General features: G+C 47.7%; 6 protein-coding genes across 6 annotated transcripts; 3 read left to right on the forward strand and 3 right to left on the reverse strand.

Moving 5' to 3' along the window:
- Window positions 1-162: 162 nt before the first annotated feature.
- Window positions 163-4,400, reverse strand: I303_100775 (uncharacterized protein; the record flags this gene model as incomplete). The annotated part of the gene is made up of 6 exons (XM_065968197.1): window positions 163-1,238; window positions 1,341-2,156; window positions 2,227-3,321; window positions 3,381-3,540; window positions 3,613-4,106; window positions 4,223-4,400. The coding sequence occupies 6 exons, from the start codon at window positions 4,398-4,400 to the stop codon at window positions 163-165; spliced, it is 3,819 nt and encodes a 1,272-aa protein (XP_065824269.1).
- Window positions 4,401-4,805: 405 nt separating this feature from the next.
- Window positions 4,806-7,181, forward strand: I303_100776 (threonine ammonia-lyase, biosynthetic; the record flags this gene model as incomplete). Its single annotated transcript, XM_018404146.1, has 9 exons — window positions 4,806-4,822; window positions 4,898-5,130; window positions 5,197-5,279; window positions 5,334-5,454; window positions 5,524-6,111; window positions 6,197-6,416; window positions 6,490-6,785; window positions 6,880-6,975; window positions 7,039-7,181. 9 exons carry the CDS (start codon window positions 4,806-4,808, stop codon window positions 7,179-7,181), a joined length of 1,797 nt encoding a protein of 598 aa, XP_018266800.1.
- Window positions 7,182-7,547: 366 nt separating this feature from the next.
- Window positions 7,548-12,524, forward strand: I303_100777 (uncharacterized protein; the record flags this gene model as incomplete). Its single annotated transcript, XM_065968198.1, has 19 exons — window positions 7,548-7,841; window positions 7,969-8,382; window positions 8,516-8,869; window positions 8,950-9,117; window positions 9,198-9,547; window positions 9,619-9,911; window positions 9,970-10,079; window positions 10,164-10,283; window positions 10,350-10,500; window positions 10,565-10,702; window positions 10,761-10,870; window positions 10,932-11,050; window positions 11,119-11,248; window positions 11,311-11,377; window positions 11,442-11,489; window positions 11,551-11,747; window positions 11,807-11,875; window positions 11,936-12,154; window positions 12,246-12,524. The coding sequence occupies 19 exons, from the start codon at window positions 7,548-7,550 to the stop codon at window positions 12,522-12,524; spliced, it is 3,630 nt and encodes a 1,209-aa protein (XP_065824270.1).
- Window positions 12,525-12,944: 420 nt separating this feature from the next.
- I303_100778 (DNA polymerase epsilon catalytic subunit A) lies at window positions 12,945-20,560 on the reverse strand (the record flags this gene model as incomplete). The annotated part of the gene is made up of 13 exons (XM_018404148.1): window positions 12,945-13,009; window positions 13,080-13,206; window positions 13,283-13,372; window positions 13,471-18,138; window positions 18,193-18,378; window positions 18,430-18,610; window positions 18,671-18,781; window positions 18,849-19,054; window positions 19,112-19,416; window positions 19,493-19,805; window positions 19,865-19,960; window positions 20,034-20,159; window positions 20,285-20,560. 13 exons carry the CDS (start codon window positions 20,558-20,560, stop codon window positions 12,945-12,947), a joined length of 6,750 nt encoding a protein of 2,249 aa, XP_018266802.1.
- Window positions 20,561-20,955: 395 nt separating this feature from the next.
- Window positions 20,956-21,717, reverse strand: I303_100779 (uncharacterized protein; the record flags this gene model as incomplete). Its single annotated transcript, XM_018404149.1, has 1 exon — window positions 20,956-21,717. One exon carries the CDS (start codon window positions 21,715-21,717, stop codon window positions 20,956-20,958), a length of 762 nt encoding a protein of 253 aa, XP_018266803.1.
- Window positions 21,718-24,622: 2,905 nt separating this feature from the next.
- I303_100780 (uncharacterized protein) lies at window positions 24,623-26,788 on the forward strand (the record flags this gene model as incomplete). The annotated part of the gene is made up of 5 exons (XM_065968199.1): window positions 24,623-24,684; window positions 24,746-24,959; window positions 25,028-25,542; window positions 25,604-25,677; window positions 25,740-26,788. The coding sequence occupies 5 exons, from the start codon at window positions 24,623-24,625 to the stop codon at window positions 26,786-26,788; spliced, it is 1,914 nt and encodes a 637-aa protein (XP_065824271.1).
- Window positions 26,789-26,936: the final 148 nt, after the last annotated feature.

Consider the following 26,936-nt stretch of genomic DNA (forward strand, 5'->3'; position numbering starts at 1 on the left):
ATCAATCTGAAGATCTGAAAATAATCCAAACAGGAAAGAAACCATATCAGACCATGTGGATGTGGACTGGATTGGAGTGATATACAATTTACAATTGTAACATACACAAGCAGAGGCAATTCACATTAAGGACCAAAAGTTATGGATCATCTACCTTGTATCTTATAACCACCTAGCAACTTGATTCCAATCTCTGATCGGCTGAGTAACTTCCAACCCCAAAGCAAATTCAAAGCATTCTTTCGCCTTGGTATAGCGTTGTTGCGATTCGGAGATCTTGCCTAGGTAATACCATCCGTGGGGCACGTCCCAGTGTTTCTCATTGATCAGCGAGTTGATCAAGGTTTCAGCCAAGTCCGGTTTACCCAGATGGGTGAAATATAATTTAGATAATTCGATAATGGCGTATGGGTTATCGGGTTTCAGTAGGATAGATTTTACAAATGATGATTCTGCCATTTGGATCGATGTCGACGTTAACGTTGACGCTAAAGTCGAGGTTGAACCTGGATTTCCATCTTTTTGTTCGGGGGTTTCCGTATCTGTATTTGTGTTTGGCGATGTTTCTGGACTGGTCGATCGATACACGGCAAGATGATATAACCCTAATTGAATCCATACATCTGAATTCTCCGGATCTAGGACTTCAGCTTCTTCAATAGCTACTAGACATTGATCTAATTTGCCCCATCGGCGGAACGTCGCGGAGGACATCAACCATAAATTACTGAGTATCCTCGACTCTGCGGGCGTTCGGCCGTGCTCCTCGTGTGGCTGAGAAAGGGGAGGAGGTGCAGGAGGAGCTCTTTTGGTAGATGAAGATTGGTTGTTTCGGAAATGCGAATGAATAGCTGTAGGAGCTAATGATTGGGCACCGGAATTAGAGATTGATCTGGCTCGATTCGGAGTCTGACCCTGACTCTGATTCTGCTGCTGTGATGCTGAAGGGGAGGATAGTCTGCGGATGCTACTTGGTCTTGAGACTGGTGCTGAGACTGCTCCGCCGCCGCTAGTAGGCACGTGCAGGTGCTTTGTGGTGTTCTTCGATCTGATAGATAGACTTCGACGAGGTTTCTCTGTCTGTTCCTCTCCGCTTGTACCTGCTAAAGCGGGTTGACGAGTAGAAGGGGTGGGGGAAGGGGAGACGATGTTGATAGGTGGCTTTTCCGAATCAGAAATCGGTTCGGCAAGTGAAATGGGATTGACAGACTTCTCGCCCATCGGCGTTGGCGGTTGAACTACACCAAACAGATTTGTCAATCAGCTTTACTGATCCCTCTTGATATGTACGACTTTCGTATACAAGCGGGCAGTGACGTAGGAGAGAAAGGGAGACTCACCGGAAACCATTCCCCCTTGATCGACAGCGACACTAACGAAACTGCCCCCCAGATCCTCTTTACCGCCATTCACCGTTGTATTACCAATACTTGGACTGACGAGTGCCGTCAGGCTGTTGTACGAAGTAGCAGATTTCATTCCGGTGTTCTTGCCGAATCCACTCGAATAACCTAATTTGTTCCTGTTTTTACCAGATCTAGCACTGAAGAAGGCAAACAATTCTTGTTGTTTGAGCATCGCCAATTCCGGACCTTGAGTTTTCTCAATTATCGTGTTCAGTGTCATTCGAAGCCTGATCACATGTTCGAGTCTCGCTGACTTTGTCAAGGGGGTGGTTTTAGGCGGAGAGATCTCCAAGTATGGGAACGAACCATCTTTCACTAGAATCTGTTTGTGTCCCTCCTCGGATGGTTGTTCGCGCTCTTGCGAAGGGTCTGTAGATGTTGAAGATTGGACAGCAGCGAAGTCTTTAGCCTCCACGTCCGAATCGATGGTGTTCAGCAGATCTTCTTCGCTCGCTGAAACTTCCTCATCTGCCTCCCAAACGCTTATCCCTGCTTCGCAAGCTTTGAGCGCACCTTCCCAGTCTCGCCTAGATGTCAGCAGTAATGCAAGGAGATGCCATGCTTGGACGTTGGATGAATCTAACTCGAGCGAGGATCGTATACTCTGAGTGGCAGCGTCGATAGAACGAGCGTCGGCTTGGCAATGAGCTAAGTGGTAGTAACCTGATGCAGAAGGAAACAGCTCGACAGCCGCTATGAGGTGATTGATAGCTTGTGCTTGATACGTAGGTCTTTCTATCGTGTCTACGGCTATATGTAACAGGCAAATTAGTATGCATCCTGCAGATCAGGCCAATACCATTGTGGGTGCTTCACTCACTGTGCACAGCCATACCCATCCGAACGATCCCTTTGGCTTCTTCAATCCTAGCTCTCAACTCATCGTTGATCCCGGCACCTGCACTTGATCCCAAAACATCTCCAGCAAGAACAGCATATCTCCACGCTTCCTCAATCTCTCCTAAATCCCTGTTCAGTAGCCGCGTTCCTCCTAGCAGAGTCTCGATAAACTGTTTATCGTTGTCGATCTCGCTTTCTGCGCCTTGTTCTCGCGACGCGGAACTCTCATCCTCGGCAAGCTGTTTACGTATTTCAGCTGGAGAAGCAGCATCCTCGTTAGTTGGCCGCCTCTTCAACTGTAAAGAAATTTCGGGTTGTTGTGTTTCCCTTGCTTTCAAGACTAGCTGGACATATAATTCGAAGATCCGCCTAGCATCGACCGAATCGCCAACGTCTGAGAGGAGGTGACTTAGATGTCGAAGGATAGTCTGGGATTGGAAAGTCAGGTTCATTGACCACCATAACGTCGAAATGACTTCTCTGCTTAATTCGGCACATTTACTATACAGCGCGACTGCTAGTTGGGTAAACTCTGTCACTGGGCGATTTATCGATCCTGCTCTGGGGAACGAAGTGGTAGACTGTAGGAGGTTTCGGCCGTTGTGTATGATTTCTATGACTTCCTTTTTCCACAAAGCTCTGGCCGGTATGGCTGAAGGCGTAGAATAGAGTAGTGGTGATTCGAGTGCGGGTTGGCGAGGCAAAGGATGAGAGGATTCAAGACTTCGAAGATGCAGTAGTAACATTCGTTGTCGTTGTATGGGGCGAAATGTGGGCGGCCACGAAGAACTAAAAGCGTGATATGTTCGTAAGATGCGCAAGCTTCTCTGGCCATCCTGAACCGAAGGTTTCGGGGATCGAGAACTAAGGACCGCTGCGCGAGTGAGAGCTGTCGAAATCCATCTGTATATTTCGCGTTGAGGTTCGAAGGGCAATTTGGGCGAAGGCTGATTTGTGAGGTATGAGGGCATTGGCGGGGAGTCAGCGGATAAGGACTGTAGCAGGGGTATGATCTTGAGATACGATTCTATCGATTTGGCGTAGTCCGGACGTTGCGCTAATTCGTAACTCAAGCCTAGAGCAGATGTCAGAATCTCACCTGTTTGCGTTGTGTCCGATGGGGAAGCTGCTTACCCTGCAGAGTTCGAGCCCGTATCCTGTCCAGCACAGCAGCATCGCCTTGAACAGCTCCGAACCAATTCTCAGCGTTCCAGTCTATCCCTTCGTAAATCCGCAGAGCATCCTCGTGAGATCCAAGAGCATGCAGATGATATGCCAAGATGAAACGAGCAGACTGAGCGGGAGTTCCGACCGGGTATTAGCTATGCGAAGGGGAACGTGCGCGAATAAGAAAGTATTAACTTACCGTTAACTCATCTTGAGATAATTTCCCTCCGCTGATCAGGCTTTCCAGAGACTTGACACCCTCTTTGACCTCATCCACGTTTTCGCTGCTGATTCCGTTCCACCAGAGATTGCCCTCGGCCCAACCTCGGACATCGTCACTCTCATCCCCGTCTAAATCACCCGAACTGAGGTAACTCGCTTTGGACGTGCTGGCCGAGTCGCCGCGTATCGTGCTGCCAGACGTTATCGTCGAGGCGTTTTCTTGCGGAATATCGAGCGATGATTTCTTTCGATGTCTCAAATGTGGATGCGGTATATGGACGAAAGATGAATGTGATCCCGTGCCTGTATTGCCTGAATCATTGGAAGAATTGCTGGAACCTGGGGCTTCATTTGACAAACCCGCTTGAGACGAGGGGACGGTGATGTATCCTGAAGAGGAGATTGCTGCGTGTGATGTCGAGGACAGGTATAAGAGGGATATGTCGCGTAGATGATGTATCAATGCGGTGTCTAAGTAAGGTAATTAGCGCAAGCCAGCCATCGTGCGAAACACTACAATAGGATTTGATTTATCTGCTGATAAGGTAAATGTATGACGATGGTCATGAGAGGATGAGGAGACTCACTACCACCAGTATGCTTACCCCACTTCCTGACTAATTCTCCCCAGCTCAACTCTGTCTTGTTCGGCGCATGACCAGGATTCGATTCTGCCCAAGCACCTCGGATCAAGGCGGCTGTGAGAGATGAGTTGTAATGAGCGCCTTTCGGGTTCGGGGTAGCCGCAGCCCCGATAGAAGCCATGTCGACTCGCTACAGGCACTAGCTCTAAGATGCAAGTGCTACACCTCAGGTGATACGTCGTCAGTCGTGCGAAGATGTGGTATGCTTGCAAAATAGGTTGAGATGAAGACACAGAGAGAGCTGACTGACTGCGCGGGTCGGGGAGCAAGCAAAGTGATGATGCAAACGCCAAGAGTCTGTTACGTAATCAGCGTCTGACTCGGTTGAATCGGATCGCAGATCTCTCAAAAGTTGGTCCGAGTATCAACTAACTTTCTTCGCTCTGCATAAGTTTGTCTTCCTCCTATCCTGGTGATTCCAGCTTCATAGCAATTTATCCTCTCAATCAGATTACCTTCAACAGGATCACGAACCGGCTTTAAGTCTAAAGTCTGAGATCTTCGTCTACAGTCTGCAATCGTCAAAATGGTAGCCACGGATGGGTCAGTGCTTCATGTCTTTTTTGGTCTTCCCCTGCTCCGGAAACAGGCATACTGACTTTCTAAACCGGATCGCAGGCTAGCTATTCCAACAAGAGCCAATGGGATTTCGTCCTCTTCTTCACATGGTTTCTCGAAGTCGCCTCCCTCGTATATGGAATACACATCCTCAGCTCCTTTTCCTCCTTCGTCAAAACACGATGACGCCGAAGAAATCCCTTCGCATTTATACGAGAAGCTGCCCGATCATATAATGGAGACGAATTCGAAAGGTCAAAAGGTACCCGACTACCTGAAGATGATCCTTATGTGTGAGTCTTACTCCGCCATCTAATTCGCATGCTGATTTGGCTGATGCAACGGGGTTTGACCTATAGCGAAAGTGTATGCTGCACCGTTAAATCTGAAGGAAACTCCCTTGACTCATGCTGTTAATCTATCGGCTAAGCTCGGAAACGAGGTATGCCATCTGCCAGACGAATGTCGATCAAACAGCTCATGACTTTCCATACAGATATGGCTCAAGCGTGAAGACCTGCATCCAGTGTTTTCTTTCAAGATTCGAGGTGCATATAATATGATGGCTTCGTTGAGCGAGGACGAGAAGAAGAAAGGTGTCGTCACTTGTAGTGCAGGTATGTTCGAACAATCGTCAACCACATATTCTTGCCTGCATAAGTTTAATCGCATTGCGATCTTTATAGGAAATCACGCTCAAGGGGTAGCATTGTCCGGACATTCACTCGGTATACCAGCGATAGTGGTTATGCCCGTATCGACACCCTCCATAAAATGGCGTAATGTCCAGCGACTAGGTGCGAAGGTGGTCCTGCACGGGAGGGATTTCGATGAGGCAAAAGCGGAATGTAGCAGATTGGAAAAATCAGAAGGCCTGACGTTTATACCGCCCTTCGACGACCCGTATGTGGTAGCTGGACAAGGAACGATAGCTATGGAGATCTGTCGTCAAGTGAGAGACGCCAACGAGATTTCAGGAATATTCGGATCGGTCGGAGGAGGTGGCCTGACAGCTGGGATCTCAGCCTACATAAAAAGGGTAGCAGCGCCCAGTGTGAAGGTGTTCGGGGTAGAGACTGTAGATGGGGACGCGATGGATAAATCACTGAAAAAGGGTTCGAGGGTGCTGCTGGATGAAGTGGGTCCATTCGCGGATGGGACGGCAGTGCGGATAGTCGGTGAAGAGCCCTTTAGAGTGTGTAAGGAGTATCTGGATGGAGTGGTATTGGTCAACAACGATGAGATTTGCGCAGCCATAAAAGACGTGTTTGAAGGTGTGTGATCTTCTCGTACTCCTTTGAATCATCTCTCGAGATCGGGCGAGCGGAGATGTCTCGCTGATACACTGAGATACTATAGAGACCCGATCTATACCGGAACCATCTGGCGCTTTGGCCTTGGCAGGGCTGAAAGCCCATATCCTGCGGAATAACCTTGTGGGCGCCAACAAGAAATTCGTAGCTGTCATCTCGGGGGGAAATATGAATTTTGGAAGGTTGAGGTTCGTAGCTGAGCGTGCGGAGATCGGTGAGAGGCGGGAAGTTCTGATCAGTATAAAAGTACCAGAGAAGCCTGGGTCGTGAGTCCAATTCTGCTGTGGCTTGTACAGTGTGTATGGTGTAACTGACTGACATTTCTGCTGATAAAACTAGTTTCTTGAAGTTTCACTCGCTTTTGGAAGGTCGAGCGGTGACCGAGTTCACCTATCGATATTCCTCCGCACAAACAGGATACATCATCTGTTCCTTCATCTTATCGTGCGCTTCATCATCTGCTACTGGTCCGACACCCGAAGCCAGGCAGAAAGAGATAAATGAACTTTTCGATAACCTGAAGAAAGAGGGTATCGAGGCATTCGATCTGAGTGAAGACGAATTCGCCAAATCGCATGTCAGGCATCTTGTAGGCGGAAGGAGTGATGTGGAAGATGAACGATTATTCAGATTCGGTATGTCTTCTATCCGTCCTTTCTCCTTCTTCTGCTTCAAACACTTCAGCAGAAAGTGAGTCGAGCCTGGCTAAACATGGTACTGTATTCGCAGAATTTCCTGAACGACCCGGCGCATTGGGTAATTTCTTGAAAGGTATGAAGTCAGATTGGAATATATCGATGTTCCATTATCGAAATCATGGATCGGGTGAGTGGCGTCTCGACTCTCGCTCTAGAGACAAGGCGAGTCATAAGCTGATTATGCCTACAGATGTTGGAAAGGTGCTCATCGGTATACAAGTACCGAAAGACTCGTATGATGCCTTTGGGGAATTCTTGAACGAGCTTGGATATGTCTATGTGGAAGAAACGCAGAATCCTGCGTACACCTCTTTGCTGAGGACACAGGCGTAATCATAGGAAATTCGCGGGAGTTCCGGCTCTCCCCTAGGTATCACTTTCATCGGTCTCTGCAGAGCCATTTGTACATTATGCATCATTGAGTGCTCTCAACGCTATCAAGGCGGTCTTCCTCACCAGTTGCTCGACTCGGAGATGGTTTGGTTGTCCGACTTTGTTGATCTGCCACGCGACATACTTTACCCCGCGTTGCGTTGATGTTCGTGTCCGGATGACTTTACGATGACACTCATAAGCTGCAATATCAATCTTGTGGAGATATCTTCGGGAATTCAGCCATCCATTCCAGAAGGGAAGTAGCTTAGCGGTTTTGGAAGGTCAGAAGAATCAAAGACCAAAGATCAAAGACCAAAGACCAAGATGCCCCGACCAGTGACGATAACATACACGCTTCATCCCTCCTACACTTCTCCGTCCTCTTCGAACCAGACCAACCAGATCCTCAACTTGGCTATTCAAGGTATAAAGCAACACTTGCCCTTGCGGAACTTGCATTGGAAGTCATCAACCAGAACATCTTTGCGGACAATACAAGAGGTCGATGTGGAGTTACTCGAATTGGGCGAGATAAGCAGTACGAAACATAATCAATTTGGAAGTGAGGGTAGCGTATTAGATAATCCGCTGGTCAATCTTTGTTTGATAGTATGCGAGGTGAGCATTCTCTTCACAATTCTCACATTTCGTTGTTTGACACTGTACAGCTACCTTCTATTGCATATGGCCCGAAGGCTGATTGCCATTCGGCATTTTATCTGTTTCGACTTGCAAACTCTCGCAGGACGGGGAAGTATACAAGAACCAAACCCGCAATTTCATCAGAGACTGGCTCTCACTCTTAGCAGCTCGGCGCCACCCCCACGCACCCTTCATTGTACTTGTCAACCCGCCCGCGCCGGGTGGACAAGCAGGCAGTAGTAGTTCAGGTAAAAGCGTGTGGGGTAAAGACAAAGGGGTGTTAGGGAAGTTGAAGACAGATTTCAATGTTGGGAAGAGGGATAGATGTGTACAACTGAATCTCCCTCAACCGGGAACGAATGACCCGGCAGCATGGCCTGAATTGATCAACAAGCTCAAAGAGTCTTTGGTATCGGCGTTCGACTCGGCGATTATAGAAAGGGAAGAAGAGGTGAAAAGAGGGGAATCGCAACGGTTGAATGTCGGGTGGAACTTCTGTACTTGGTTCTTACTGAAAGTGAGTCCTTTTCATATTCCTGTACCATGTTTGAATGAGGTCATACGATGAACACCTAAAATTCAGCGATGTTGGACTATATATGAACTAGTCAAGCAGATACTGACCCGTTATTGCCTTAATGCGTTAATAGGAATCCCTAGCAAATTCGTTCGAAGCTGTCAACCTCCCTGAAGATTCATTGATCATATACGAAGAACTCGAAGCGTCCTTCTTCCAGGTCCTCAAAGAACAGAACCTATCATGGTTCGGGATATCTAAACTCGGAGCAACGCATCATGGAGACGACTCATTACCGATCTTGGACATCAGTCAGAAACCGTACAGAGAGTTGATACGCAATAGCCAGATCAGTATATTCGACTTCAGGATATACCTATTTGCGCGTCAGGGACAGCTCCTGGGGAAGCTGGGAAGGATAACGGAAGTTGCTAAGCGGGGTCAATGGTTCGTTGCTTCGTTGACCAGAAGATTGAGGGAAGCCGAAGTGAGTCAAAGTACCCTTGTGATCTGGTCTAGTCAGTGACAGAGCGAGCGATATTGACGTATGTTTTTGCGATTGTATAGAGCTCATTAGCTGAGCATTTCATCGAGTCATGGACGTACACTGCTTGTATGGACATAGTGTCGCGGTGCGATCAGTGGTCAAGGATAGACAGGCCCAATGGGGATTATTCCGGTCTGGTGGCTTATGAATCTGCCAGATCGGAATTACTAGATATCGCTCGTATACAAGTCAGTCATACTGAGATCCCTTTCATCAGCGATATTGCTCTGAGCTTGATCTGTTGACTAAATAAGCACAATTCTATCAGGTCGAGAGGATTGGCGTTTCCTCCGGGCACTTACCTCCTATATACCCTTTCAACCCTGCTTCATCACCTTATCCGAAATTGACGGAAGAGGAAGACGTGTTGTTCGAATCTTCCTCCAACGGCTTGTCCGACGACGAAGAATTGCAACATACACCTACGAACGCGCAACACTCTTCGCCAAGTGAAAGACCGGAATTATCAAATGAACAGCTGGTCGATGCTCAGAAGGATCAAGATAATTGTCGGTCGCTATATCTCGGCTTGACGCAGAAGACCATAAAAGCGTATGAAAGTTGTGGGAAAGTCAATTCGGTGATACGGCTGAAAGCTGATCTGGCAGCATTGGCTTTGTAAGTTCTTCGCTTTGGCCAGCTCCATCATGATCGGACTACAAGCTGACACTGTTCGTTGACTGTGACAGGTACACGGAAGATTGGGTTCAAGCATATGATCGGTCCAGAGAACTAGCTAAGGATTGTGCGGAGTTGCTCACTTGGGATCCCGTATCCAAATTTGCTTTGGAGGCTGCCTTACAAGCTCATCGGGAACTGGATAGAGAGAAAGACGAGGATTGGGAGAATTTGGCTCTTGCTTATTTGAGAGTCAGCGCTATCGTGCACGATGATGAACCGGGGCATACAGGGGAAGAAGAGCAGTATGCAGAATTAAGGGAGGCTGTGAATGGATTGAAGGAATCGGAAAATGAGCAAGATGGTAAGCTCGCTCCTTCCTTGCTCCTCGTTTATGACAAGCTGAAGGATGGGGTGCGCAGTCGAGGGTCACAAAGCTTTCAATGTCAGGTTGATCAGTGATGCGGTCCAACATGAAGATGGAGGAAGCTTGACTTCTGTGCAAATTGAAGTAGTCAACTCGTTACCCATTGTCAGTATTTGTGCTTCCCTTTCACCAGGGGTGTTTGAGCTCTAGGCTCATTGGCTGTTGGACCATTTCGCTGGACGATCACAGCCCTTGGAAGTCGAAGGTATATCGATAGACTTGTCGGACTCAAGTGGGGAAGTGATCACCTTCTCGCACGAAGGGGAAACTCTTCAACCAGGTTCAAATGTCACCAAAGCGATATGTACTGTAAGTGTCTTAGGTCATCGAGTACAAGTCATGAGTTGTCGTACTGATCGTCCAGCAATGCTACAGACCTCGACTCACGGATTGTATACATCTCATTCAGCTGCAATCACCCTTGGAGGCATCAACTTCATATACAATCACTATGAAGGAGGAAATACGCTCTGGGTGAAACGCGATTCCCGAGGCGTAGAAGCCAAACTAAGGATGCCTTACAATAGTCAGTCATTGTCCGCGTCCTGTGGTAGCCCAGAGAACATCAGCTGACACCATGACAATGGTAGTCAAACTCGATGAGGATCCCAGGGTAGTGGTCGAGGTGAAACCTGGGATAATTGATATGCAGAATGTCAAGATCGGCTTGCGATCGTTGATACCTGAAGTTACCTACCTTCTGCAGAACGCTGAATGTGATGGACGGAGTGAGTGATACAAATCAGGCATGGGGCGCGACTCAATCAGCTGATTGGGGAATGATAGATGTCTCGCTTGACCAGTCTGGTTTGATTACAATCAGTGACATACAGGCAGGCGGGGGTATTGAGATTAGCATTCCATATGCAGGAGTACCGCAAGGAGAGTACGCCAAGGTATGTCTTCCAGACTTTTCCGATTGGTAAACGTGGTCGTCAGCTGACTTTGTATTTCCAGGCTCAGATAGTGGTTCAATACGAATTCCCGACAGGATCCCGAGATTGGATAGACAATCAAGTGGTCTTTATGGGATTACCACTTACAGTCAACGTCCAAGATTTCTTCAGGCTAGATTGGTATGTCGACTCAATAGCTCATTTCTGATTAGATCTAGCTGACCCGACTTCTGACCTTCTGACCACAGCCTCTTATCGCACTTCACCATCGCTTCTGACGGAAGAGAATACTTACGTATAGCATCGGTGGATCTGGCACCGCCCAAGGGTGGAGGATATGAAGTCCAAGCTAGTCGGAAAAAGTGGAAGAAGGATCTTGTGAGCTGCAAAACCAATATCTGCTCTTATGATCTGACTCATGCGGCCATACTTGTTCATAGACAATTACGCCCAATCAACCTCTGTCGTGTCTTTTCAAGGTCAAGCAGATAAGCAAAGACCAAGGTGGTGAGTCAACCCTGATCCCTTTTGCTAAGCGTCTAAAATGTACTGGGCTAACGAATGAACGCAGACGGTGCAGTCCTACGTCTCAAAATACGCTATCGCAACCTGGAAGAAGGTTGGTTCTGACTCATCGCGAAATGCTGGCTGCAGCTGATCTCAAAGATCCATTCTGACAGAAATTCGGACTGCCATCGAAGATGTCATGCAGAATCTTCCCACGTCCGCCGGTGATGAATTGTGTAGCATCACAAATATATGGATGCAAGACAAGGCGAAATGGTTGCGACCGTATCTGCTCGGCTCATCCCTCGCTGAAACATTGACGGACATGTTCAAAGCCCAAGGTGTCGCGAATTCGGCAACTTTCCTGAGCGTAAGTTGGCAGTCCAGCACAATCAGCAAAGGGAAGCCAGGCTGACCAACCGCTTCTAGGCTTTGAGTGATAGCCAAGATCAGATTTGGCGCACGCTTGAAATTCCTGTAGACGTTCCGCAACACCGGGTGAGTGTACTTTGAACCCAACTCCTCAAGGAATCATCCTGGCTGACGTGCTTGTGCTAGCTCCTTACATGCATCCGAATGAACCCCACCACTACTCTGGACAAGATATACGAAGGTCGAGCCATCAGCATGAGAATCAGTCTGACGACTTCGTTCACGTGGTGCGGAACAAGTATAACTACCCACGAGAATGATGAGGCGAGAATGCTAGTGTTCGATATTCAGAATAACGAAGATTGGTTGGTGCTGGGAAAGAAGAAAGGATACTTCCTGGCAGATGTGAGTTGCGCACAGTCCCAAAAAATGTTTTTGCGGAGGAGTGATAATCGTGTAGCTGATACAACAATCTGATTTATCTTGAATTATGAAGCCATCGAAGACTGAGGAACACGATATAATACTCATACCGATGAGATCTGGTCAATTGTTCTTACCTACAATCAACATTGGTTTATTATCCAATTCGAACTCAGCCCACAATACACATCAAGGTCGATCAGGGTCGAACGAGAATGAGCTTCTGTGCGAAACATATTTCGAAAATGCGGCTGAGTGTATGATGGTTCTCCCTTGTAAAAAGGAGATCAATGCCTTCGTACCTATCCAATCCCCGATGGTGGGTGAAGTATGGGCAGGCGAGCGTATATGATAGAACGCTTACCCGCTTTATACGGACCGGAGACTACTTGGGGTCGAGAAGTCAATGCAGGCGGAGGGGAAGGGCCGGAGGAGGAAGGGAGAGAGGGAGAGGAGGAGAAGGAGGGAGAGGAGGGAGAGAGGAGGGAGAGAGAGAGGAGAGGAGGAGAGAGAGAGGAGAGAGAGGGAGAGGGAGAGGACGGGAGGATGAATAAGGACATATGCGAACGGGTCGGAGGCGGACGAACTTTACGACCAACAATGACGCCACGGTGCTACGACTTCAACAGAAGGCAATATTTACGATGATTGCATATATACTGAATATAGAACGACATATATATAAGAACAATAAAAAGATGTAATCCAACCGAAGGAAGCTTTGCATAATCCGCAAAAGCATAAGAAGGCGATCACTACCCCTGGTCATTCTCTACCAGCGACTCAAAACCTCCTCCACGAAACTTCCGACCAAAGGCAACTCGTGATATATAGCAACTGCGTGCGGACACTCTGTCAGCTCATGTTCACCGCTGTCGTAGCAAGCAAGAACAGGATCGACGCTTACCACTTCTGATCATTCTCAATCTCAACTTCATCTCATTCTTGTTCAGAGACGACTTGAACGATCCTCCACAATGACATGTCGCAGCCAGATTGTCAGATTTCGAAGTAGAGCATTTCATACAGATCACCTATCGTATCGAAGGATCGTATCGATTCATATCAGCGAAATTCTTAACAAGAAGACATTGCAGCCTGAAAACCTACATCTTGAGTTTGGTAAGAAGTGATCATCTTGGCTATGTTTTCGATCAAAGGCTGCTCAATCTGGAATTTATCATATTCCGAATCACATCTCTGCGGGACAAGAAGAAATTGAGATCCACAAAATTAGCTTTGACTCATGTAAGACGGTTGATGAGTATGGACAGAGGAGAACTCGGACTTGAACTCACATGACAAACCCAATTCTTCCTTGGAGGCGATAAGAGCTCCTTGTTCTCATTATCCCACGAAGGAAGTCTATCTGGATCCCGACACAGATCAATGTCTCTTAGGGAATTACATTTCTTGCAGATGATCATGTTGATTTGCAGACTATCATCCGCCGCACACGGATTATGGAATGTCGATTCCTGTGAAAATTCCTTGACTCCGATTAGGTCTAACAAATTCTTCTTCAAGATTTGAATTTCGATCATGTGTTCTTTGTCTAAGCTGAACACTTCAAGGATCGACTTGACAAGCTCTAAAACAGGGTTGAGTTTGGTAGTGGCGTGGTACAAATCGAATCTTGATCCAGGTAAAGAAGGGAAAAGTAATGATTCGGCAGCTACTTCATCTGTATGCGATTGGATCTGTAATTTCTTGACTGACATGATATCTTTCAATAACCTCTTGGTCAGATCGTGCGATATTGACTTTTTACCCTGGGCGAACTCTTTCTCCTTTGCTGGGTTGATAGTTGACGTGTTTTCTCCCGGTAAATCGATATTGAGGTTATGTATCACCTTGAGCGGTTCCCTTTCATCATGAGAAGACCGCTTGGCACCGTATAACTTGAAGATGAACTGAGCGACATTCTCTTCAAAAATCGGTTGTAGGATACCAGGCAAGAATGATTGGATGTTCCAGTCCATCGAGATCTCGAATTTTGAGGCAGGTGGATTTCGAGACGCAGCGATCTCAGGCGTTACTTTGACTCCCCCGAAATTCGCGACGTCCATCCACGCCAGATAATTCCAGAACTGAGTCACGTCGATCACTAAATGCCTGAATAGTTCTTGGGAGTTCGCAGCGGTCACCAAGTATTTCGCAAATGCGTAAGCACTACCAGCATCAGGTTTAGTAGTGAGCAGGAAGATCCGGTTGAAATCCGCATATACCACTTGAGTGCCAAGCCTCTTGAATTCTGCTAAGAGCTGGAGGAATGTCTTCCGCATGAGACCGTGCAAGAATCGCTGCAGAGCCGGTTCGAACATATTGCTCGATGAGGAACTAATCCATCTCCAAAATTGATCAACGACTAGATCGGCTGGAGTCGAATATATTCCCTTTACGTGCGCTCGGGCTTTATCGAGGAACCACGATCGGACCATCGATTTGAGAACGCCGAACGTTTGTGTCGATAATACCGCATCACCAAGCATGACCGAGGTATTGGCTGTTCCTTTGGCGTATTCGTCCAAATTATGCGAGGCGGAGTCGAAGGCCAGTGCTCCTGCTCCTGAGCCTTCCATTTCGTTCACCAAGGCAGATTGCAGCACCGCATTTATGGCGAGATCTGCAATCTCCATCTCTAAAACCACGGACGAGTAACATCCTTTTGTCGACATCCTGGGCGTTACCAATTCTTCGCTCAGATTGGCATCTTCTTCGGAACCGCCTAAATCAGGCCGCGAAGAGGCAGACCACCATAAGAGCATATCTTGCTGTTTCAACCTTCGTGCGAATTCGATGTCAGCCAAAAATACAGGCGCATCTTGACCTAAATTCCCGACTGGGACGTCGTAGTGAGCTGCCACTTCGATTTGCGCTTTGATCCAGCTTGACAGCTTCAGATACTGGCTGATCATCCTTCTCGAAGTCTGGACTAGCCAACCCAAACTGGGTTTCTCCTCGGACCCTTTGAAGGTGATGAATGGGAACTCTGAGAATACCGGTGAGACCACTTGGTAGTAAGAGTGTTCGAATGGTGAGCAGAGTGTGATTACATTCAAACCATGTCGGATGCTTTGAAGATCCTTGGATAATTGCCTCAAAGCAGACAATTCGTTTTTGTAATAATTTGTGACGAATTCGACCTCGTCTGCATATGAGAACAGACCTTTGGAGGCTTTTTCAAGGCGTTCCGTGTACCATCTCGAAGGATTGGGAAGTCTTTCCGGAGTTCTTGAAGCATCCACAACGTAAGTTCTGACCGCTTCACCGGGCGAGAAGAGGGCGAGCAGATGTCGAGAATTGAATGTTGCGTGATACAGGAAGTGGTACTTGATACCTTTGCCTTCGTCTAGGTATTTATGCCTCAAAACACTCGTGCCTGGTCTCTCCAGCTCTGAGAGATCGAATCCTTTATCCAGACCTCTGTTCAGCCCTCCCATGGAACTAGTCTTTAACGTACAGCTCGTACCGAATTGCAGCAACGCTCGGACGACAAGGGGAACTTGCAGCTCGTAGGCGCCGTCCACATTTGGGTTGTTTATCATACTTGAAAAATGTGATTCGCCCTCGACATACAATGCTTCATCGACCAATAATCTGAAAAGATGCCTTGCCGCTTGACCACGAGGTAGGACTCGAGCTACCGATGTTGTTTGGTATCGGTCTGAAAAGGTGCCTTCTATCGGTAATGTCTTGAAATTCAGGTAAAATTCCCTGGGCACTCTCAGGCGAACGGATTGGAAAGTCCCGTCGATGGCTAACCACAACCTGAACTCTCCAGGCCGACTGGTCGACGCAATTTGGATGATGTCCCATTGCCTCGACGCTAAGTTGATGGATCTCGTACGTAGCATAGATGAAACCGTTCCATCTTGTCTCTGGCCTTGTTTCCTTGCTCGCGCACGTTCTATCCGTTGTTTTCGCCAACGAGCTTTCATCACTCTGATGTAGTCTGGGTAATCTTCGGTGGGATCCGGCACAGGCTCCGGTGTTCTTTCTCGGACAACTTTCTTTTTCTTGATCATGGCCATCTTTGGTCCGGCTCTGGGTTTGCCTATGTCTTCGATGTCGCCTTTGATATCAGCGGGCTTGACTTCAGTCTTCATTCTGGAGAACATAGCCGTGAGTTTATGCTGTTGAAGTTTATCCTCTTTCGCAGCTACTCTCTTGAAAAGCCAATCGGGATGTCGGATTCTCGGGACGGGATTGGCCACTTTTTGCAGGGCAGCAGGGATAGTGATGAGTTTCTGAATGACCGAGCCTAATCTCTCCGTATAGTACGCCCAATCTAAGATCGTTCGAAGATCGAAATCCGTTAGACTATTGTCCTTAAGCCATTTCTTCAAGAAATGCCTCTTGACCGGTTCTTCAGCTGTAAAGATCGCTACAGGGATCGCTCGTTCCGTTACAGGCGCCCCATTGGGCTTGGCAGATATGATGAATCGACATGAGAGACCTTTGTCTTTCACCATTTGTTCACCTAAGAACTCTGACAATCGTCTTGCGGTACTGATCGATGTGGATTTTTGAGTTCCATATTCTGCCAAGGTTTTCGACATGCTTCGATTCTCCGCAATCAGCTCGACCAATTCGTCGTCGTCCAAAGAAGCAGCCTTGGACTGGAGGATGTCAAGCCATTGGTCGGCCACTTCAGCTACAGCTGCGTAACACTCTTCGGTGGTCGTCCCCAGCAAGAATTTGTCGAATATTTGGGACTGGAAGATCTTGATCAATTGCAATTCTCCTCTTCTTTTCACTTCGAACCCTTTCAACTCCGCCAAAGATCCATCAGGGTTGAATACTGCGTATCGCTTCTTCAGTAACTTATCTTCTTCTTTCGAGGAAGGTAGGATCATCGCTTTGTAAGGCCCGTCCAATTCAAAGAAAATACTATTCTCTTTTCGAACCTCGTATTTTCCAGTATCCTTATCTACCAATTCGTGATACTGGTCGTTGGTGAATTGAGCGTGGACGAGGTGGTTCAGCATCGTACATGGGTAAGAAACACCAAAAGATTTCCCGTTCTTCAACTTGAATTTGAAGTCTTCAGGAAAAACGCCGGGAAGCATACACCAAATACCGTCTGTATCCAGTTCTAGCGGTCTGCCGATTTGTTCCACTAATTGTCGAGCCATCTGGATGATCGAAGCTCCTGTCAAACAGGTGATTCCCGCCATTTCCATGGAGTACCATCTTGCCCCTTTTCTCATGACGTATCCATAGAACGAGTTCAGAATACATTTGTGTGCCAGCTGCAGCGAGTCGTATAAGACAATCATCTTTTTAGCTTCGTCGACAGCGCTGACAGCGCCTCCTTCTTCAAACGCCTTGTCTAAGTTCTTCTTCCATGTCTTGTGCAACCCCTTGTACTCGTACCGTCGATCTCGGAAGGCTCGTACAGTGTCGATATAGAAGGAGTTCTCCCTTTGACAGATGATCGATGTCTTGTTTATGATCTTAGTCTCGTGCGTCTTCCTGTAAACCTTTCTAGAATAATCACCCAACCGCTTATGTATAAGAGCTGATTGGTCGCCTTGAGGTAAATCGATGAAGCGTCTCTTCGGTCCATTAGGATATTTGGGTGGGAACATCTCCTGTTCAAGAGCGTATCTGACCATGTTGACTTCGTCCCGTTTCGCCGGGAAATACTCCCCCCGCCAGGCCCACTCCAGCCTTCGGTCGCATGTTTTATCGGGTCTATTGTAATCACATACCGCACAGGCTGCCTCGTCTTTCATGGAATCCGGCTGTAAACGGTTCGACAACATAATGTTGGGGTACATCGCCGCAACGTCGAGATGGTAGATTAGGGGCTTGTCCATCCGGTTCGGATTATCCCGCATGAGCTCGAGTGCTGACTGTATTTGATCCTTGATTTCCTCGTAGTTTTCCACGTCTTCCAGCTTGATATTTCCTTCCTCGATCAACGAGAATTTCAAAGCCGCATCCAGATCATCGATGAGCTATAAGAGCGATTCAGCTTTTGGAACCAGCAACATATCAAAAAGCTGGTTTACCTGTTGACAAGCACTGGGTTCCATCTTGAAATGTGTCGGTATATCGCTTCTAAAGACCCCTGCTTCCAGCGCTTCTACGTGACCACCGACATATGTTTCTGAAGCTAGCAAATGACCTTCATAAGTCACGCCATGCGGTTCTTCGTGTCGATTTGGCATTATAATATGTGCTTGGTAGGCTTCAACCTGTCATCATCACATCAGCCCTGAATTCCACTTACTCCCAGCAGAACGTACCATCAAAAGGGTTTCACAAAGAGTACCAGAACCTTTCCTTAGCACTTCGTCCGGATTTAGAGGAATGATGTTACATAGCGAGAAGACGAAAGGATGGACGTATTTCATATACAGGTAATATGTCGCCACAGCGTCGGACACGGAGTACTGAGCGAGAAGATGTGGTTGCTCTATTGCGTACCTATGAAACTGCTTCATCAGTCCTGCGACCGTGAAGCGAGAAAGCTCAGAATCCACTCACGGCGTCATGAGCTCAGGATCTAATTCTGTAGGATTGTAACCCAGCTTGGCTTTGGTGACAGCTTTGAGACCTTGACTTCCTTGCGGCAGATACGAATCTCGCTTCACCCATCTACCATCAATGGACCAAACCCATCAGCAATCGCTTCGCGTTGCAGGACAGACGTGCCAGAGCTTACCTGAAACAATCCATATGTATTATGCCCCTACATTTGTACTCATCCTCTATATCTGGTCTGAAACCAATCTCATTATACATGCTTATTCCGTGTATTTTGGCTCGGACATCAACGAAGGGGAAATCGAAACTGTCACCATTGTATGTGACCATGACAGTCGGTTTTGAATCTCGAATATGCTCGAACCAACGCCGTATGACCGCGGGCTACGATATGTCAAGCTCTCAGCTGGGAGTTCAAGTGCCCCTTAGATGTCAACTCACCTCGTCCGGTTCGTTGAAAATGGTGAAGTCTCCAGGGTATTCATCCTTCGGTGTGTATTCGAAGTCATCTATGTCTTCCGATACGATCTCTCTATTCGTTATCAAGTACCCTTGACCATCGATCATATACGATATCATCATAATCTGATCCGTTTGTTGATCCGGAAACTTCAACGGTTGCTTGGTAGTTTCGATATCATACGCCATGACTACCGGTTCCGCTCGCTTGACTAAAGACGTTATCCTTTCTAGACTGATTATACCTGTATGAGATATCACATTATACCACAGACCGACTCGGACATCTGCCCATCGCCATCATACAAGCTGTCAGCTTTGCCTCGCAGCTGAAGAAGAGGAAGAAGTGATTGTATTACTTACCGAGATCAATCGCTACTCGTAAATAGTAGTTGATATCGTGCTCCCTTATATCTATTATACATTCCGAAGGCTCCCTATCGCGACGTTTACGACCTTCATCTTCCGCTCCCCAAGCTTTCTCCCCTTGATCATCTCCATGACCGTTCATAGCGTTCTCCGCACCCACGACATCGGCATAGGCGTCGACAGCGGTGAATTTTGCCGAATTGGCTTCTGCTAAGGGCAAGAGCTCTCGCCGTATCGATTGCAAGTCGGATGTGTTGTGGAAAAATAGCTTGAGAAATATCGGCGGTGCTGATAACAGGTGATTTGGCTTAGAGGACCGAGATAATCAGCACTCCGTCAATATTAGGATGCTGTGCTTCTGCTTACCAAGCTGAGGTCCCATTTCTTCTCCCTTTCCACACGAACTAGAACACCCTCAAATCGCTTCAACAGCCATTCCTCCACCATCGTTTCTGTGCCAGCCTAGTAAGAACACGATCAGCTTATTAAGTCTGACTCATGTAACCTTATTCGAAGGATGAGATTATGCACTCACCCGACAAGTGACGTAAAAGTATGGCTCATACGGTATCGTCGCTTTGAACATCCCTCCATTGTCCTGTATGAAGTAAAAGTCCACAGCCGCCAGTCCGCCGGTAACCGTCGAGCTCTGTATCAATGTCTGCATCATATCGTTCTCATCAGCTCACGGGCTCCTTCGTCCATTCTCTCATCACAACGGCACTTCGCCAACAAGCAAGAGAGAGATCATCGAGGATGTGATCCCACATTCATTCAATGACTCACTTGATGCATATTGACCAACCAACCGATCTTCTTCTCCCCATCCGCTCTGAAACTCTCAAACCTCCAGAACCCCAACTTCTCGTCTATCTCATCTTGGACTTTGACTTCCTCGAACTTCTCAGCTATGGCAGTCCCATCATCTTCTCTTTTCGGTGCCGGTCGATCAATACCATACGCTACACCTCCTCCGCGGGCTGATCGTTTTTTACCGGTAAATCGTGTGTTGGACCCGTTACCACCTCTGCCTCTTCCCCGAAAAGACCCCCTGAACGACATGTTGATACAGTACAATGAACACCACGAGGGAAGACGGACCAGAGAACCGAAGGTGAAGTGTATTCTAACGCTCGAAGCAGGTGAATATATTGTGTTTTCGAGGTGGAAGATGGAGATGGCAAAATCGTAAAATAGGAAATCAACCAACCCACTCTCGACCATTCAGGGTCAAAACGCGTCGCGTGAAGCATTGAACGTAATGTTCTCGATTCCAGCCATCAAATATTACATAACACTGTCCTCCGCATTCATTACATTCATACTACTCGGGAAATTGACTCTGATGCTATCTATCTACAAGGACCAACTTTTGCTCGACGGCGGGTAATTGGGGACACCTTGAAGTGTCGACTCACTACGTCCAGTGAAGCATCGTCCAGCTCAATAGCAGCTGATCAAATCGTCAACCATCCTAATCCTCTTCCTCTCCTTCCAGCCCTACCTTTCACTTCGTTGGACCACTCAGTCACAGTGAAAGCTCCATTCAAACTACATGCTCTAACTCCTAATTTGCTCCATCCAATTTCCGTCTCACTTACACATCCCTGTAGATTCACTCGACCATCAAAATTGACATCGACATTGACATTCTCATCGAGATTGACGTTTGCTGGCGTGATGTCCCAACCGATGAAATACCCCTGCGACGGATCCTGATCTCCGAGACGGGGCAAGGGGGTAACTTCCGCTGAACCTCTGAAGAAATCAGCTAGGGCACTATCCCTGCTCAGAGCATAAGAAGTCTGTGTGCTGGATGACGACTGGCTAATCTCAATCCCAGTGACAGTCCCGTCACCTTTACCGTCAACGTGACCGTAGCGGGTGACTTGACTTGCGATAAGTGAATTTGAAGGAGTATTTGGCCTTTTGGGCGAAGGTACTTCGCCGTATCTCACTTGTTCGTTCGTAGTTATCGATTTCGGCGTAGGCGAGGAGGTAATGAAGCGTGAGAACTTGTGTTTGGATAGAAAAGGAATTGTACCTTGTTCTGCATCTGCTGTAACTTCTTTTACGGGTACGGCTACGGCTACGGACACGGCTGAGCTGTCGATCATTCCAGCGAAGGGAGTCTGGATGATCTTGGAATTTGGTGAGGTTGAGGCTTCTATCCCCGCGGAATGAGCTTCAGGAGAATAAGGCGCTAGGTTGAGTGTCATTAGCAGGTTTCCGTCTAGAGACTGTTAATTGCTCGCTAGTGATTGTGCAATTCGTAAACTCTGATTAGTGGTTGATGATTGATGATTGATCGAACGACGACTATTTTTTATACGAGATTTGTGCTTTGCGAGTCGTGATTCGTGATGTTGGATTAAGTCTACTTTTACGACGAATTCTTGTATTTGCTGGGTAAGTCGCGATAAAGCGGCAAATGAGTCGAAAATGAGTGACTTATACAAAATAATTCGCAGCTCAGGTCTTGGAACCATTAGATTAGGAAGTGGGATATACAGGTGCTTGACGTCCATCTCAGCCGAGAGAACTTCGGCAAAAGAAGGGGTCGAGCTTATACCCCCGTAGGCAGAGTCGAGACATCGGACCATATTCTTCTTTTGAAGGCGGGATTGCGTGATTTGAACCGTCTCAAAGGATGTCGAAAGGAGAAAGTCCGAGAGAGACAGAACAAAGGCACAGAGACATCGGGTTGTCAGAGGCGGCTCAGGCATCATGAGAAAGGATGTCCTGGCGAGTGCGATATGCAAATGACTTTGGTTATCGCGTTTCCTCCAGCAGAGTGTGGTTGATCGTCGAAGCTTCGAAAGCGAGTCACAGGTCGATCCGGGATGCTCAGGAATAATGGCATCGTACCTCGGTGACATACAACAAGGTTCAGTGACAAACCGCACAAAGGTCGACGACGACTACCAGGTCCGCGATAGTCAACGGATCTCGGGGAAGGCACCTTGAACACGTACTGCAGCTGTTTTTGGCTCAATCCCAGCAGAGAAAATTCGATACCACCGCAAGAGCAGGACCGTTCCTCGTGCCGTCTTTTTGATTCCACAGTGACCCATACGTATTGTAACCAGCAGGTTATAGGCAGATCGGATGAACGGCAATTATCGGCACAAATTGTACTGACTTGATACACACGTACGTACTTGAGGATGAGAACAAGTACCATTCCGTGGGATCACAAGGAAGAGGCCTGGAAGGGAAGGCTCGGGCTTCTACTTGGGTTTGGCTTGGGAATAGCTTGCCAAGCTTATCTCCCCCGCAAATCCCTCTTGGTGTCGTACTCGATCGCATACTCTTATGCGTACCTGTACACACCGATGTACAAGGTGTGCTGGCATTAACATGAAGACGATCATAAGAGCGCGACGCGTCGAAATGACATAACTAAAACGCGTCAATCTTTTCCTTAAACTTTAATATCCCAAGTAAATTACCCGACACACCTATGAGAATCACCACGTTCCTAGTTATATTTCCGAGACTTGATACCATCCCTCCAAATCCCCCTCTCTCCCTTGGCTTTCCTCAACAGCAGATCTTCTCGGTACTTGTCTGGTCTGGGTTGTCATGGAAACCACTGCTGTCCCTTCAAGGCACTTATGGATTGACTGGTCATAAGGCATGAAGGAGGCGTTTGAGGGATGCCTTTTGGTGCCATTCCAACCAATCGTGATTGATTGGTAGGCACCGAGTGGCCGAGTGCGTGCGAAGGAACCCTGTTACATCGACGTCAGTGCTTTGCCTGGTGGTCTGAGCGCATGATCCGGTATCAAGGCATGATGAAGGATAGATCGTCCCGGTTGAGTGTTTGAGCATCATACATAGGCGCTTGCCCCGCTTCCGCTTCCGCTATCACAACCTGCTTGCCTTGCCTTAACGATCGAACTTCTTATCTTTCTTTACTTCTTGAGCCAGCAGATATCATTTTGCATCTCATAGTGTTCGCAACCGTTCACCAACCAATTCGCTGCATTTTACCTCTCGCACAATAGGTCTCTGTTCGGCATCTTCGATCTTCTTCTTGTTGTCTCATTAAGGCGACAAACCCCTCTCTGCTTAGCTTTCTGGTAGTCTTTTTCACCGATCGTCGTATGACAACCCAAAAGCCGAAATCCCTCATATCAACGTAATCCCACTCTTTTAAACTTTATCTACCGTAATTTCAACCTTTCAACCTGTAAATCTCATCTCCTCTTCTCGACGCGTCTTTTATGCCTTCTTGGCCACCTTCTAGATCGCTTCATCGCCAGTAAGTGATCGAAGAACGCCACGACACGGTCAGTCTCTACCACTCTTCTCCCACGTCCGGTACGTGACCTATCCATTGAGCGCATTCAGAAACGAAGAACGACGTCAGAAGAATCTCGATTGTCTCGACCCGACCCGCGGGCGGATATCTTGTACCAAGAAGTCGACTCGAAGGTTCTTGGAAGAAAATCTTAGGTTCTTACGTTTGTTTTCATCGCTTTTCTTTTCTTTTCTCACTACGTATATCCATATCTCGCTTTAACGTATACATAGACGTATACGTGTGTCTTTTTCTCCCAGAGCATCTTTATCATTATTCGGTTCCGCTATCTATCTCAACGCCCATCTATAACTCATCTTCGGTCCGAATTGCCCATACCCACCAACAATCTCACCAGTCGTTCGTCGTTCAAGTCCACACAATTAGAGGAGGAAATATTCATTCGGAATCTGCCAGCTCAACGTTCAGAACCGCTATAGTCGCTTAGAAACCTCGACATTAAACAATTCGGAAGGGACACTGCATACTATAATACTGTATCTAGACGGAACTGGAATATTCGCAGTTCTGAATCAGAAGTAAATTCTACGGTCAATATCAGAATTCAGAATTCCATCATCTTGTTTAGTTGTTTACTTTGGTCTTGGACAACCGAAAATACCACAGCCCCGCAATAGCGGTTCAGATATTCAGCATCATCGCGGTCCAGATCCCGGGTATATAGGTGTCAGGCATCACCTGTATCGGGTAACGGGAGACGTGCCCAAATCGCAAAGACCGGACGTAGATCGCCCATCACCTGCCTCTCCCAGCTTCATTGCCCTTCACAGCTCAACAATCACGCCCACAGATTCAAGATGCCTTTGCAAACCAGACGACCTAACCTTCCTTCGCTTTCCCTTCCTGGACCTAAATCTTCGTGAGTTGCAGACTTCTCAACACCATTTCCTGACATGTGCTGATTGGGTGCGATTGAGCAGACTCTTGATGGTTGAAGATGTCCACACACCTCATACGCCAAACCCATTTACTCCATTACCTTTTGAACAGGGTCCAATGGTCATGACTCCCGACACCCCTTCATTCGATATGAAGCCCCTCGAGATCGTCCTTGGGGAGAAGAAGTGCATCGAGCCAGTCGTACGGGAACCGGAAGGGGCATGGACTGAAGAAGAAGATGGCTTATTGCAAAGTGTGAGTACGCTTCAGCATCTATGTCGCATCACAGAGAGATGACGTACTGATCTTGATGATGTCGACAGTATCTCGCTCATCCTCCGAGAGCATTACGGAACGCCTATCCTCCTGGAACGCTTCCTCCCCCAAGCGCCATTGACGAGATCACCACCCATCTTATAACGTCTGAAATACGTAGATCACCATCAATAGACGACAATGGATTCACATTCTGCACGTCCTCCTCGTCCTCGTCCTCGTCCTCGTCCTCGTCTTCAGCTTCAACTTCCTCGTCGGATTCAGATAGTACGCCCAAATGCACGATCGCAGTCTCGTCAGGATGGCGGCACTCGTGGACCTCAACCAGACAGAGATTATTCGATCTGGCCAGGAAAGAGAGTATGGATGCTATCGGTGGCCATAGGAGGAAGATCTCAGATTCGATAATCCCGCCGCAGGAAGACAAGGTGGACGCGGTGATGAAGCCTCAACGACCGAGATTAGCTGTTCTTGGGGGAGGACAGAAGATGAATAGGCAACAGCACAGTATGGATAGTCTGTATGGTGATGAGAAGCCGCAAACATTCCAAGAAGCTTTGAGGTGAGTTCAGAGCGGTTCTCGAATAAGTGAGGTGTATGCTGACGATGTTGTCCTGACCTAGGCTATCAAGCAATTTGCAGGTCAATGCTCAAGGGACCACTGAGGAGCTTCATTCGGGATCCGGTCTCTCATCTCGTAAGTTCAAGCACTATCACAAACGAACGCAACATCAGTCTGACCATTGACCCATACTGCAGCCCTGACCTTCTCTTTCAACCTGCCTACTTCGATACGCAAGCCATTCCCATTCTCAGCACCATCCACTTTCATGCCCCGTCCGGCATCGCTCTTGCAGAGAGGTCGATCGTTCACTTCGGAAGATTTCGCAAGAGAGCACGCGAAAGCCAATGGGGACGGGGCCGGTGATGGGGATGTCGATGACTTCGCTCTTGACGATATCGATAATGAGCCTCGACCGCAATCGCCTACTCGCATAATTCGTCCTGAGATCATCCGATCAGTTTCGAGTCCAGCTTCCACACTTTATTCTTCCCCGCCGTCATCGATCTCCAGTCAATGCGAAGAGTCCGAAACTTCTTCGTCTTTACTCCTGGACATTGAAATGACCGAAGATGCACCTATCACACCTGTCAACCAGACTTTCTCAGGATTGCAAGTTGGCGGACCTTTAGGATCTCAATGCTCTACTCCAACCGTCTCGTCTACGCCTTTGAACCCTCCGCCGATCGCTCAGCCTTCAGTCCACTCCAAGGACGCTCCATCAATAACGCTAACTATCAACTCACCGGAACGGCCTTCATCGTCATCAGCTTCCTCAACAGCAGCAACCGCGTCATCATCGGCATATATGGATATGGACAGGTCAACTTCGCCTTCCGAAGCATTTTCGAACCTTTCATTGGGTTACTCGCACTCCTTACCATTGAAATTACCATTCACTTCTTCGCCAATGAGCATGGGCTCGAGGTCTCTTTCGCTCGGATTAGGTCAACCGCCCTCTAGTGGAGTCAAGCGAAGTTTGAGGCCTGCTTCGTTGGGTCGATCTTTGTCTGACTCCGGAACAAGTCGATCCCTGCCGTCGGCAGCTACGACGGGATCCGGAGGGAAATTGACGATGACTAGTCTGAGCTGTGAGAGGGACAAGGACAAGGATAGGGAGAATAAAAGACAAAGGGCCATAGCGGGTATGAAGTTTGGTGGACATGGACTGAGTGTGATTGTTCCTAAACGTAATGGGTTGTTGGAAGAGCTCAGATCGCCTTTTGAAATCAAGAAGAGTTTCTAAGCCTCTAGGGACTTGGCTCTGACACTCCAGCTTCTAGATCTCGCCAGTGCTCCCTTGTGTCCTTGTTGTTGTAAGAAATTTGAGCGAAGAATATCAGGACCATTGAATGGTCGATATTCGCTCGCCTGATTAAGGCTTTGTTTGTATG

This window comes from Kwoniella dejecticola, chromosome 1 (genome assembly GCF_000512565.2).
Source record: "Kwoniella dejecticola CBS 10117 chromosome 1, complete sequence".
NCBI lineage: Eukaryota > Fungi > Basidiomycota > Tremellomycetes > Tremellales > Cryptococcaceae > Kwoniella > Kwoniella dejecticola.